Consider the following 15000-nt stretch of genomic DNA (forward strand, 5'->3'; position numbering starts at 1 on the left):
GTATGAGCAGGGAAGCCGACAAGGGGGGACAAAGGGGTCAGCTGTCCAGGGCCCAGGTAGATGGGGGGCCCATAATTGGGTCCTCTTTACATGTAGTGGGGGGTGGGGGGGCCCTTTGACGCGATTTTGTCCTGGGCCCGGCCAAAGCTGTCAGCGGCCCTGGGTGTGAGTGGTTCAAGAGGACAGAACTCAGCCCCGCTATCGCATCCCATAACAAGGCACATCTATGAAAATGAATGGCATCAATTGTGCGTCATGGCAACGATCAACAATCGGCGCACACCAAATTCTCATACTGGTCTTGTTTCCACAACAGGTCTCAATTTAACGTCTTGACATTGAAGTGAGTCGTTATGTTATGCGTCAGCGTAACACCAACCAATGCTACGCTACGCTACGCTGTGCTGCCCTGCACTACCCTGCCACACCCCAAGACAAAAGGGCCCATTGAAAAAGATCCAACGTTTGCTAGTCAGAGCCTGGGAATGCTTCACCCTGGCAAATGAACATGCCCAGTGTATCTGGAGGTGGAGCACGGTGAATGTTTTGCAGAAGAGAGGTAGTACCAGGTAGGTACAGTCCTGTACAGAGCAACAGAACAAGTGAGTACACCCCTCACATTTCAGCGGGTGTGAACAATACATTTAATATGTATAAACTGTAGCCTACATAATGTACGTAGGCTTATGTAATAATAATCTATACGCTGTACATTGTCAACTCTTAACCCTTTGAGGAGTAAGGATTTCCCCCCAGTTCTTCTAGAATTGTACTTGAACATTCTCCAGTTTCCTTAGCACTCTGTGGTAAAAATACCTCAAAGTCCTTATGACATCATATTGAGAACTCAAACTTTTGGCAAAATTCTAATATATGCGATGGTACTCCTCAAAGGGTTTTAATTATATGGAAGTATTATTTCTTCATTGTTGCCCCATGAACAGCTATAAATAATAACGATGCACAAAGGGTGTACTCACTTATTTGATACACTGTAGGTTTGCCTGACTAAAACGAGGGGAGATGAACTACTGAGATTAGTAATGACCCCTGCTATTACAAACTGGCTGGAAAAGTACTGTTTATGCTTGAAAACAAGCTGAGAGAGAGCTATTGGTTACTGTGCCCTAAAAGTACTCCACTGGGCTTTCTCCAGTTTGTTTTCCTAAACGTAAGATGGTGGGCATGTCGTTTTTTTTATGACCGGAGTTTACAGTGACAAAGCCAGGGTTAAGTTACCAGTTACAACCTTGTTTAACCAACGAAACCAATAAAACTAAGTGCAAATGTAAGCAACACACAGTCTGTGGGAATTCACAGTGCTGTAAACATGTGCTTCCACACAGTGATGTAGACTGTAGGTCATACTGTAGGTCTACTGTGGAGATCCTACAGTGACTGGAGCCCCGGTCAATGCCCCTAGCCTGATAATCATCGACTGTCAAATCTCTTTTTTGACTTGGTCTGACCAAGAGCATAACAATTAACATTTCCCAAACAGCATGGTTGACTTGCATCTCTTGGTTTGCTAATGGTTGTATGCTTCCTGACAACGTGGGAGGAGTTAACGATTTTTCGGGAGTTAAGAAACGATATTGTAATGCTCTTGGTCTGAAGGTGTTGCATCACAAAGAGGACACGACCTGGCTACAATGCCCCCTCCTCACGTGGTACCATTTAGAGATCTATGCAATGGTAAAAATGCATTGCATGCTTATCTATGCAATGGTAAAAATGAAATGCATCAGTTAAGTGCCAGTCACTTTAGGCATTCTTAAATCAATCACACCATCGGAGCAGCTGTGTGGTAATGTTTAGGGAGCTGGACTGTAGATCACATAGTTGCAGGCTCAATCCCCACCCTTACCAATCCCTTCCTCCCTTTATGGCTGAAGTGCCCTTGAAACAAGTCACCTAACCCTACATTGCTTAAGGGATTGTAACCAATACCCTGTAAATAACTGTAATGTAATGTCATGTAATGTAGACCTATGCATTAGCGAAGTTGCCATACCATTTGGAGGTCATCAATACGGGTGTTGACCCCGGCTGCCATCTCCTTCCTCTCCTGGGGTGTCTCTGGGCAGGGGTAGAGGGAGGCCCTGAAACTGAGGGCAAAAAAAACGACTCACACTTTAAAACACTGCAAGCCAGTTAAACAACTCGAGGCTTAACTCAACTCGAGGGGTACAGTGAGGCCCTGAAACTGCAAGGTAAAAACAACACACACTGTAGAACATTGCAAGCCAGTTGAACGCAAAAAGGTAAGTTAACCTGCTTCCTCAAGTTTGTAAGTTAACTCAACTCGAGGCATCTCAACTCAAGGGGTAGAGGGAAGCCTTGAAACTGCCGGGCAAAAACAATAGACTGTAGTTCTGGACTTAGCACAACAGTCCTTCAAAAATAGCACTTTCATTAGAGATTTAAGTAATTAACCAGGCTGGCTTTTAAAGGTGGTTATTGCTGGGTTTTACTGTGGCCTGCCATGAACTGAATGGCAAAGACAACAAAGCCTTCCTATGTTTTGTTTATTACTTGAAATGGAGTATTCTTTCAAAAATAACCTCTTAATTAGGGATTTAAGTCATCAACCAGACTGAATTTTTAAATGCTGGTTATAACTGATGGCTTGCCATGAACTGAAAAGCAAAAACCAAAACAAGAAAGACAGGCTTCCTAAAAATGTGCGCTGGTTAAAAACAGGAAACCTCACCCCTCGCAAATCTTCTTCACCCTGTTCTTGAGCTGGTCTCCTTGGAAGAAGATGATGAAGACAGACTTGTGGACTTGGTCTCCCTAAAAGACAAACGGGGGAGAAAAGGCAGGGCATTTTCACACCTAGTCTCCTTTAAGTGAACCGAACTCAGTCCTCTTTAAGTGGACCAAAAAGTGAACCGACAGCAAAAGGACTCAGCTCTGTTTTTGTTCATATTGAGAGTGTATTACAAAATGCACCGGCTGATAGTTCTGGTCCTGTTAAGCTGTATTTTGCAGTGCAGTAGTTAACATAAATAGACATTAAAAAATGGGTTCTGACCGTGGTGGGGTCCTCGAGGGGGTCCTCGATCTCTGCCTGTCTCAAAAAGACATTTCCACGACACACTCGCCACAGCATCCTCTCAAAGGTCGGGATCCTCTCCCGGTTTATCACCCCGGCAACGAACCTACACAACCAATCAATTAATCAATCAATCAGTCAGTCACTCAGTCAGTGCAGGCAACACATATTGATAAATGGACGCTGCTCTGGGCTAGAATCAATAGAATGGTTTAAGAGCATACATGTTTATAATGGACTACAGTATAGTGGGGTAGAGGGTAAAAGCTGTGTGGTTTATGTAAGCTGGGGGCACTTACCTCAACTGTGTAAGGACAAAGATGAGTGACTGAGAAGCTTTAGTTATATATGAAGCCTTATACAGTAGTAAATATTTACAGGTTCTACACCCTACACACCCACAGGAACACCCTAGCATGCACGTGTATGTGGCCTTGTGTTTAAGCTACAACTTCACATGTGCACCTCGCCAGGAGAACTATAGCCACAAAGCCTTTACTGGGTGTGGGATCTGTTAACACAAGATCGAAATTATTTTGCTTAGTGATGCATAAATCGTTCTATTACTATTACTATTACTATAATCATTATTTATTTACCAATGTATAAATTAAGAATGCCAAAACAACCTACAAAGATGTCTGTACTGTAATGTCTGGAAGTGGCCATGAGCTGTCTGAATACAGGCTGTCTGATGCCACAACACCCTGATAATAATGAGGGTGTACAGTAGTGTAATTCTTAAAGGGACACTGTGTGTAGGATGGTGGCCAAAGTAACAGTGCTGCCCATCTCCAGATACTTGATCATTTCTGGAATATTTACAAAGCAATAAACTAATATTTAATATACTAATATCTACTAGTACATCAATATTTACAGTAGAAATATTTACTAGTACAGTTTTGCCGCTAAACTGTCTATTTTTGGAAATTTAAAATGGCTGACATTGAGAAGATCCATGTAGGAAAAGTGCAATTTCCCCAGTCATGTGAATACTTAGAATTTGATGGTGATACTAAGTATTCCTGAAAAAAGTAACACTTGTGAATGGACAGCATGAATTCTGGAAATGAACTACTAAAATTATTACACAGTACACCTTTAAGGGCATGGCTTTTGGTAGGCTCAGCTGGTAGCTGGTGGAAGGATGCGGTCATCAGAGGATTAACGGTTGCTGTTGTGACAAACGTGTCGTGAAATTACTGCAGCTGACAGAGTTTCCCAGTGTGGGGCTGAAGGAATGTTAAGTGGCCTTATCAAAATGACTTGCATGGTGGTTCAGTCGAGGGAGGCATACTTCATTCCCATGACGTAACTCACATATCTTGCTACGCTCTTCAGTTTTTGGTGTCAACCTGCCCTTTCACATCAGAATTGCATTGTGCAGTGCAGGGCTACACACAGACCTTATCCATTAACCCTTTCACGCAAAGCCTCTACAAGCTTGTTTGTTAAAGGTGCACTGTGTAAACATGTTGGCAGTTCATTTCCAGAATTCATGCTCCCCATTCACAAATGTTACCTTTTGTAACACAGCAATACTTAGCACCACCACCACAGTCGAAGCATTCATTGTGATTGGGAAAATTGCACTTCTCATTATGAAAATGTGGATCTTCTCCATGTCTGTCATTTTGAATTTCCAGAAATATAAATTTTTAAGTGCAAAGCTTGTGGTCATACGGGTAAATATTAGTTTATTGTTCATACAATATTCACGAAAATATCACATTTGGAAATAGGCAGCACCATTTCAAAGAGCAGCCTAGTGGCAATACTTAGACTGGCCACCATCCTACACGGTGCACCTTTACGTGTAACAAAATAGCAATGACCAAGTCTTAATCTGTTACATAAGACTATTGGTAATGTCATAGCAAAATTGTTGATAAGAAATTGTTGAAGTAATTTAGCTTTTATATTTTATAAAACGGTGAGTCTGATTGATGGCAATCCCACATGCATCAAAAAGCTACGTGTTTGTCTGGTGCAGTCCTTACCCCAGCCTGAGGGGGGCTCCACGTCCGCCGGCCTCGCTCGGGTCCAACAGAGAGGAAGACTCCTCCAGCAGGTTGGGGTCCTCCATCTGCTGGTGGTGATGATGACCATATTGAGCCTGAATTTACAAACCAACCAAACGCCTAATCACCCCCCATTACAGGCATGCGGCAGGGCAGGGGCAGGACAGGACAGGAGTGGGGTGGGCCTGCATGCATGCGTACCATACATGCAAGCATGCCTGTGTGTGTGCGTGTGTGTGTGTATGTGTATGTGTGTTTGTGTGTGTGTGTGTGTGTGTGTGTGTGTGTGTGTGTGTGTGTGTGTGTGTGTGTGTGTGCATGATATGTGCGTTCGTGCATGTGTGAGAGTGTGTGTGTGTGCATGTATGTGTGTGTACTTTATGTGTGTGCACAAACGCTCACATGTGTGTATGTGTATGTGCATGTGTGTATGTGTGCATTTGTTGCTGTTTGGGTGTGCGTTAGTGTGAATGAGTGAGTGTACACAGTATGTGGGAGATAGAGGCAGAGAGATACAGAGCATCAGAGACAGAGAGAGAGAGAGAAAGGAAAGAGAGAGAGAGCAAGAGAGCAAGAGAAAGAGAGGGATACAGAGAGACAAAGAAGGAGGGATAGAAGAAGCGAGAGAATATGATGAATGACACCATCAGGAAAAAAGAGGGTGAGAGTGATGATCATTCCTGAAGATAAATCGATACATAATGTGCATCATTTATCTTCACAACTGCGAGTCAAACATCTGTACGCTCGAGGGTCAGCAAAGTTGTGAAGTTGCAGATGTGTCAAGGTCTAACAAACAACTTAGTTTAGAGCAGACACTAAACCATTCCCATATTGTCTAAAGTGCTTGAGTCTGCTTGTGGAATTAGTCCATTTGGCAGCAGCTGAATCTCAACCTGACACAGTGTGAGATTTAGCGCCTTTTCAGGAAGACAGTTATGACTTGGGGTTGTGAACTTCACAAGCTCAATGCTGCAATGGGAATGAAACATATGGCTTGATGTACGTATGTAAATGGACGTATGGGGATGGAGGGCAATTGGATGGTGTGAAAAGGATAGTGTGTTTTATGGAATAGGTGAAACGTCTGTGATGGTGGGTAAATGGGTGTGATGTGATATGATGACATCACAAGCCTGCAAGAATGCCACATGCCAGTAACTTCCCTAAAAGCACCCTACACTACAGTCTACTATTCCCCAGATACACAGGTTACACTGTTACACACATACACATGCATGCACGCACGCACACACACACACACACACACACACACACACACACACACACACACACACACACACACACACACACACACACACACACACACACACACACACACACACTACACAAAATACACAGAGAAAAGGAACACACAAAGTACACACTATCTGACGCTAAAAACTGTTAGCAATCATTTATTATTATTTATATACTTAATTATTTCAATTATTATTATTATTGTGCATGCAATGTCAACAACCCATCAATTACTGTAAGATTCTGCTCCTATGTGATTCTGATACATGAGCACTACACCACACCACACCACAAAGCCAGCGGTGAAAGCCATGAGAGTGAGCGGCTAAAACATCAGCAAAACAAAGATGAACCCGGGGCCTGCCAAAACTCGACCACACTACTCCTCAACTGGTGGTGTGATGTTGCAACTGGGATTTGCCTTTCAGGTCTGTAGGCCTTGGTGGTTATATAGAATTTCATGGCTAATTTCTTTGGATACATCAGTGGTCTGGCTCCTTGGTCATTGCTGGTCATCACTGTGTATTATTGGGATCAGCGCTGGAAAGGAAGACCTGAGCTCATTGAGCTGCTGTGGTCTGATCTCTAGGTCTGATCCTGGTCAGTAAAATTTTTACCTAAACACTTAGCCAGTTCAACTCAACACATGTCTAGAAGGTCTTCGTTTGTTGAAATACCATAGGAAGTGTACGGTTAGTGCATTTCTCAAAACTGTAGTCGCTAACTATGTTAGCTACTTTGATGCTTGCAATGCAACTTCCCATTGGCCATATACCCAACTGTAGTACGTTGAACACTGTACGCTAATCTATGCGCTGGAAAGGAAGACCTGACCTCGTCAAAGAACTGCTGTGTGCGCCTCAGGATGTGCTTGAGTTCCGTGAGCTCCAGGAAGTTCTTCTTCAGCGCTTCCTGGTTGGTGTTGATCTCCTTCAGCTCATTCTCCAGCTTCTCAAATGTGGCCTGGACACACACACACAAGTACACACAAACATACACACACACACACACATACACGCACACGCACACGCGCACACACACACACACACACACACACACACACACACACACACACACACACACACACACACACACACACACACACACACACACACACACACACACACACACACACACACAACAGGGAGAGAGAATGAGAGAGAGAGAAGGGGGAGAGAGAGAAGGAAAGAGAGGGGGGTGGCAGACAGGCAGGCAGACAGACAGACAGACAGACAGACAGACAGACAGACAGACAGACAGACAGACAGACAGACAGACAGACATCATGTTTTTTATCCATTAGAGATTCCAGAATGTATGGCACCTGTCTCACCAGGACACAATATTATAATAATCTGTCAGATTTTGCTCCAAACACAGACAATTTCACAAATGGGCTACCGGTAAGCTACTTGCCTAATAGTGTGTGATCTGCCTACTATATGGTTAATATATGTGGAATTATATGTGTAATGTCTTGAATATTCTGTATTTATGTATATATGCCACTGGACACCTTGATTTCCTTTGGGATTAATAAATTACTCTCTTCTCTAGGCCTACTCTCTATTCTATGATCAGATGGTTCAGAAAATGCTTTAAAAGCCGTGTTTTTTTCCTCCTTTCTGTAGTAGGGATTGCCACCATCGTCACTGGGTGCATATTATGCACTATATCGATATCACATTGCATCAGATAAAGTTCAGCTGTTTAAAGGTCACGCTGCTGATACCTCAAGGTCGATCATGTCCCTGGGAAAGGGCACTTCTGGGTTCTCCCCAGTGTCCACCATGGGAATGCTGGCCTTTTTAATCTCTTTTTCCACAAACCCTGAGAAACCACAATCAGTGATCATTAGTCAAAATAGTTCATTCATTTATTAGGTTGTTAGTTACGGTAATTCATGTGGGTGATTGGTTGACTCATTTTTATTACTGTCACTTACTCAGCTTTCTGTCCATCTCCTCGCAGCGACGAACCTCATTCACAAACTTCCTCTGAAATACGTTCACGTCTGGGTTCAACTGCGAAAGGCCAAACAAACATGTGTTGTATTACTTTGGCATGTTCAACAGGCCTGTGTTCATGATAACAAAAAATGGTTAGGCCTAGGCGATCACTCCAGCCTTTACCATATACAGTATAGTTTAAAAATGACATGTTGGGCCAAGCCGAGGCTCAGTCGGCTGGGCACTGGTCTGCTACACCGGTGACCCAGGTTCGAGTCCGGCCCGGGCCATTTGCCAAACATTCCCCGTCTCTCTCTCCCCACTCACTAACTGTCACCCTCCAAACTGTCCTGTCCAAAGCCCAAAAATATCTTTAAAGGGACACTGTGTGAGATTTTTAGTTGTTTATTTCCAGAATTCATGCTGCCCATTCACTAATGTTACCTTTTTCATGAATACTTACCACCAGCATCAAATTCTAAGTATTCATTATGACTGGAAAAATTGCACTTTTCATACATGAAAAGGGGGATCTTCTCCATGGTCCGCCATTTTGAATTTCCAAAAAATAGCCATTTTTAGCTGCAAAAATGACTGTACTTGGACCATACTAGAAAATATTTGTTTATTACTTAGTTAACTTTCATGTAAAGATCAAATTTCGCAATTGGCAGCCCAGTTTCAATGAGCAGCATAGTTGCTGTACCTTTTTTGACCATTTCCTGCACAGTGTCCCTTTAAAAAAAAAAAAACAACAACAACATGGTGGAACTCACATCTCGGAACTGGACCATCCCCAGCTCCCCCAGTTCACTGACGCAGCAGTACGCCGCCTCTGATTGGAGGAAGAGCTGGGCGAGGGTCATCTCCTCGCTCCTGAATAGCTCCCCCATGATGCCTGGCCGCCGCGAGTCCACTCAACCAGGAGAAACTACACACCCATGAGGAGAGAAGACAGGAGGAGAGAAATCACACTGATATTATGTCAAATCTGTGTCAGCACCAGTCCAGTCAACTAGGAGAAACTAAACATTACATTACATTACATGGCATTTGGCAGACGCTTTTTAACCAGACCGACTTATAATGGAGGACATAATCATAGCCAACGTCAGCAGATACAAAGTGCACAGGAAATATACAGAACAACAAGTGCAGATACCAAGTAGGTTGGGGGGGTCAAACTACATAAACACAGGGTTAAGTAGAGTACACACGCACACATCATGCCATACAGGGTGCGATTTGTTGGAAAACCAGAAGGGGGGACAATCCCCCCCATCCCCCCCTACAAATCGCACCCTGATGCCATAGAATCTTCAGCCATTAGGAGAGAAGACAGAACAATAATGCATCATGAAATCACACTGACATTATGTTAAATCCGTATAGGCATACCTAATAGTGTAGGCCTAATGTATCTGGTGAAATACAAAGTACAAATGGATCAACTACTAGAGGGAGTAGAAGATGATACTATGGAAATAGCCTATAGGCTTATTAACAGTGAAGGTGGCACACACACTTACTTCTAAACCCAAATGGTTTGAAAAAATAATTTGCCTAAAAAGAATTAGCCAAATAAAAGTCAATTCCTTCCTCTATCGTTCTCAGGGCTTTTCAAGATGCAGTGCACATGCGCAGAGCATAGCTACAATCGCCTACAGTAGGTAATCCTTGTGACGGGAAGTGCGGGGGAACAGCGCTCAGCATCAGCATCCCTACTACCGCACTGCCTGCCCTTCACGACTCAAGGACACCATGATTTCACTTCACGATAAGCCCCGCTTTTGCTGTCACAGTGGGAAAATCACGAACACTGTAGCTGTCAATCTGATAGGCTATGCTAGATAATATGAGCACTTCATTTTTAATCAATACTTCCGTGACAATAAACTGGGTGGTTGGTTTGTTCGGTTCATCCTGGGTAAGCCTGAAGCCCATGACACATTTGATATGATGGCGATTTTGAAAGCACACGCACATATACTGGTGGGTGCTAGGCTATGTGAAACACATTCAGCAATTTCAAACAATATTCAGTAATTAAACAATTCACGATGAGACGGAAGCTTTGAAAATAAAACGACTATCTTCAGCACCAATAGATGCATCCTCTATTGTCGGGCGCGGTTGTCATGATTACTTGTAGATTTTTTCCCCCTTTAGATCCATTTCATTTATTTGCTCAGCATAAACCTCGGCGGATGCAGCAAGCATCCTTCCATCGTCTGGCCACCTACATTGCAGATTGCATTTAGACCTCTCTTGCCTGTCACTCAATGCGTGGATTAAACACACGACAACACGATCTGCAACAAAAGCATTAGCTACTAACAAATAATAATGCGGATGTACTGAAAGACGGGAACAATTTCCTTACCTTTAATTCGTTAGATCCCCCGTTCAATTTACCAGTAGCCTCAGCTTCTGTCTCTATCACCACAGTAATAAACCTGACGTCACGTCAGTGGAGGGTCCTGGTCATGTGACACGCCAAGCTCCTGGAGAGGACAGCGTGTGATCAAGGCATGACCAGAGAGATTTTAGAATGAGAGGGGACATATGGCGGCCATCTTGGTGACGCCTCCGGGGTGCTATTTCGCGATTAAGTAGACCAGATCTGAGAGTCAATGGGAAAAATGAATGGGGAAACTGAGTATAGGACGGAGGGGAACCCAGCGGTTGTGAAAACCATATGGTTGAAACGACCGTGAAAAACTGATCAACCTAGACTACTTGGTTGTGTCATACGAGTCAAAATAAAGCTTTTTGAGCCACTTTTCTCATGGTTTTTTTGACAGAGCGCAGGCGCAGTAGTTCCATAACGGCACGAGAGCAACGGCTTTTCACAACTGAGCATGTGCATAATTTCGCGTGCGCCGATGCAGCCAGATGATTGGATCACTGTCAACGCAGCTCAGCAGGCACATTGGCTCTTGTTACCAGAAAGGCGGGTAGACGCCATATTTGCGTTACGAATCTTCACCGTTAATTTCTATGTACCTGTCCTATCTCCCCTTACTAGAATATATTTCTGGCATGACCAACCTCGAGGCAAAAGAGCTCTCCATGAAAATAATATTCAGAAGAAATACATTTTAACTGAATGTCTTGTTGACTATTATAAGGTGAGGATGTAGCTGGATAAGATGCACCTTACACACAGTGAAATATTCTGAGTAGGCCTATCCGATTACTGCAAATATAAACATAATTTTAGATGTTTTAATTCATAATGTGCCAAATACATTGCAATATTATGCAGAAATAAAAATCCACTTGATCTATCTGAGGATTTGTTCGTCACCTGCACAGGACACATCTAGATGCAGTGGTGAGGTAAGCTAGTGTGCTTCCAAATGCATGCTCAAAGATGTGATGAGGCTGGTATATCCAGTGTTCCCTATACTGTATCAGGCTGGGAGGTTATGCTGTAGTATAAGGCCATGATTGTTTCATATAGGCCCTACAAAGCTGCATCGGAGTGGTATTCTCATGCCCAGTGAACGCCACTTCCTCTTACTCACCAAACCACACACCTACAGTTGGTCTGCCACCAGAGTGCAAACCTTGCAGACAGTAACTGTGCAGTCTACAGCATGTGGCTTCACTTGAGGTAGGAATAGCGGACTTCCCCCTCTGACTTTTCGGCTTTCACCTGATCCACACAGGCTTTGGAGGGCAAGTATGTTTATGTAGCATAATTCATAACACAAGTTGCATGAAATGTAAATTAAACAAAGAAAATCTTAACAATGAAAATAGGCCTATGACTAGCCTGTTAAAATAAAATGGGCCTTGTTGAGGACTGCATGTTTTTCCGACATCCAACTGTCGACATGCCAATGGAATATGCATGAAAACAGAGTCTCCACAACAACAAGGCTGTTTCCCGGTGGCAACTGCACTGGAGATGGCTTATTGGCACGCTGCAATTTATTTTTGAAATATAAATTGAGTGGATTTTCATTCATTCACCATTGTGAGAATCCACTCAATTTCTATTATATAATTTTTTATTAATATATTATTTATATTTATTATATTTATATTTATTATCTTCATTGATATATTAATATATGTTAATTTATATATTCCCCACTGGGAAGCGTGCCGGTATTCCGACAATAGACATCAATGTCAGAATAGTGCCATGTACCCGCCGTGTTTGGGAGAAAAAATGGTGAAGTATTAAATTTGGAGAGTCCAATAAATGTCTTCAGACAGTGGAATATGGATGGCCTGGAGAGATTATGCAGAACTAAAAGCAAAAACAGAACATCATAAAACATCAAAATAGAATCCCTAGTAGAATCTGTGATGGAGCGAGATAACAGCTATTTTCATGGGAAGACCCCAAAATAAGCTCTCCGCCCAGGAATACATGCTAAAAATAGGTCCATGTCCAGCTGCAGGGCTTAGCGTATACCCATGACATTGCCTCCCCTGTCAGTAGTGATGAGAAGCCTGCATCCAGAATTAGACATCTTTATTTTATTAAAAGACCATAGAAAAATAAGTAGCTTACTAAACAAATGCAGTACCACTTATCAGCTAACAGAAACCATCTGTGAACAGTTTCTTCCTCTGAATTTGTCATGCGAGCTAACTGGCAGTATTGGGAGTGGTCTTGCTGCTGTTGAAAGTTGTTTCCAGTGCCACAGCTGTGTGCCTATGTCCCAAGTGTAGCTACTTGCAACATGATTTGTTTCAGTGTTCTTTAAGGTCAATAGCTAAATCCACAGTGCAGTGTTACAATACAGGTGTGCATTTCTCGAAAGTGTAGTTTTTAGCAGTTAGCAACTTGAGTAGTTGTCAATGGGAAATTCCACTGCAACCAACAAAGTAGCTACCATAATTAGCTACTACGCTATCGAGAAATGCACCCTAGTAGTGTGGTGCCGGAGCTGAATGGCCCACAGTTGCACTGGTAGACGTTAGCAACTGCAAGCAGAGAGAATACAGGAAGAGTAGAATGTACCAAAGATTCTCTAGGTGCCATTGATAGCCCATTGATACCGGATTCTACGTAGCACAACATTGAACCTAGTTATATTAAAATTGTTAGTCCTTATGTAAGATGAGGGTCTTAGCTTTTAATTTTTTATAGGCTGACAATATACCTTTTTCCTAAAAATGGCTAGCCATTTAGCAGGCGTTTTTTGCAGGTGTTTTTAGGCATCAATGGGTTAACTGTCTCTGAATGTACTATCTCTGCTGCTGGCCCTTGGTGCATTTGCATTGGTTGTAGCATGGAGCACAGGCTAGATATGGCTGCATAGGGGCCCCCATCTTCCAGGGGGCCCCAATTGGCCAAGGGGTTGAAAAATCAATAGAATGGGAGAAATGTAAAGAAAATGAAAAGATGCGGCCTTCATAAGGTAGTCTCAGGTAGAGTTTTAAATCATATTACTACTCCTCTAAGGTTAGAATTATGACACTGTCTGTGTAATTTTGTTATGAAATTTGCTGTCCGTGGGGGCCTACAGCAACCAGTAGCCTAGGGCCCCCAGGCCTTCTTAATCCGGTCCTGGGTAGTGGGCGTTAGCAACTGCAGCTCCTTGGTGCATGTGACCTGTGCTACTCTCACTTACTCACCTACGGTACGCTGCTGGCTCGGGGGCATACATGACCGCTGAGAATGTGACACTGACTCTGTAATGAATGGATGTTAAATTTAACTGTGGGGGAGGCCCCCTATAAAAGCCTAAATATGCAGAACAGGGGTCAGTTCTGGTATGCCAAAGTTGCAGGTGTCAACCCTCATTGAGATTTTTGACTGCCATACAATGATGTAATGTTGGCCCTGAAGAAGACACTTTGTTGTAACCCGTTGTTCCAGTAGCCCCAAAACCTAAACCGTTAGTGACAACTTGTTAAGCTTGACCACATCTCTAAGTGACCAATTTCCTTGGTCCTTGCTTCAGACAATAAGTGAAGTAACACTCCTGATCACCTACATGTTTGGAGATTTTGTTTTTGAGCAGTTTTGGGTAGTGGGCAAATCTAAAAACACCTTTTGCAGGTGCCAGACAAAACTGCCAGATAGTTGAAGAAGGTAGGTCTGCACACTGCCAACAAGCTCCAAAAATAAACTGTTATTTGTAAAGCAACATTTCGATCACCCTGTATCTTAAACTGATTTAGTTTTTTAGCCATAGAATGCCAGTTTATCTTCTGACAAACATTTGAATTATTCTGTTAAGATATGGCCCCTGTAATAAGGTATGGCCCCTGTTATACATTTGCTGTTACCAGAATGGCAATGACCAAGTTATAATGTGGCCTGTTACTAAAGCCCCGGTGTACAGACATGGTAGTGTAGTACTATGGCGGTCACAGTAGCGCTATGCTATTTTCAACACATATTACTGCATTCCACTGCCAGGACGGCACACATTATGTCATCACCCTCAAGTGATGCTAAGCAACATTGACATGGGGGTTATGGGTTGGATCAAATTGGCTTATTTCTATATCAAACTAATTTATAGCTCCACTGCTGTGACTTCTTTGACACATCCAGAGGTTCAGCAATTTTCATAATGAAGAAAGTGGTGAGTAAACAACAGCAGCTGACAGGACAATCATAACCACATGATATCCTCCTGGATGTTCCTCCCTCACACACACACCCCAGCCAAGCAGTGTTGCCAGATTTGTCTGATCAAAGCCCGGCCAAAAGGTTCTCAAAAACTGCCAAAAT

At 43.0% G+C, this 15000-nt stretch overlaps 1 protein-coding gene across 1 annotated transcript in view; it reads right to left on the reverse strand.

Moving 5' to 3' along the window:
* The window catches only part of atp6v0a1b (ATPase H+ transporting V0 subunit a1b), a 50057-nt gene extending 40863 nt beyond the window's left edge, over window positions 1–9194 (reverse strand). Inside the window, exons 1-8 of the mRNA XM_063221957.1 lie at window positions 9068–9194; window positions 8288–8366; window positions 8075–8172; window positions 7177–7305; window positions 5062–5147; window positions 3038–3164; window positions 2714–2796; window positions 2015–2108 (exon numbers count right to left, since the gene is read on the reverse strand). Of these exons, the coding sequence (XP_063078027.1) occupies window positions 2015–2108; window positions 2714–2796; window positions 3038–3164; window positions 5062–5147; window positions 7177–7305; window positions 8075–8172; window positions 8288–8366; window positions 9068–9184 (813 nt within the window). The 5' untranslated portion in view covers window positions 9185–9194. The remainder of the gene's footprint in view (window positions 1–2014; window positions 2109–2713; window positions 2797–3037; window positions 3165–5061; window positions 5148–7176; window positions 7306–8074; window positions 8173–8287; window positions 8367–9067) is intronic.
* Window positions 9195–15000: the final 5806 nt, after the last annotated feature.

This window comes from Engraulis encrasicolus, chromosome 17 (genome assembly GCF_034702125.1).
Source record: "Engraulis encrasicolus isolate BLACKSEA-1 chromosome 17, IST_EnEncr_1.0, whole genome shotgun sequence".
Taxonomy (NCBI): domain Eukaryota; kingdom Metazoa; phylum Chordata; class Actinopteri; order Clupeiformes; family Engraulidae; genus Engraulis; species Engraulis encrasicolus.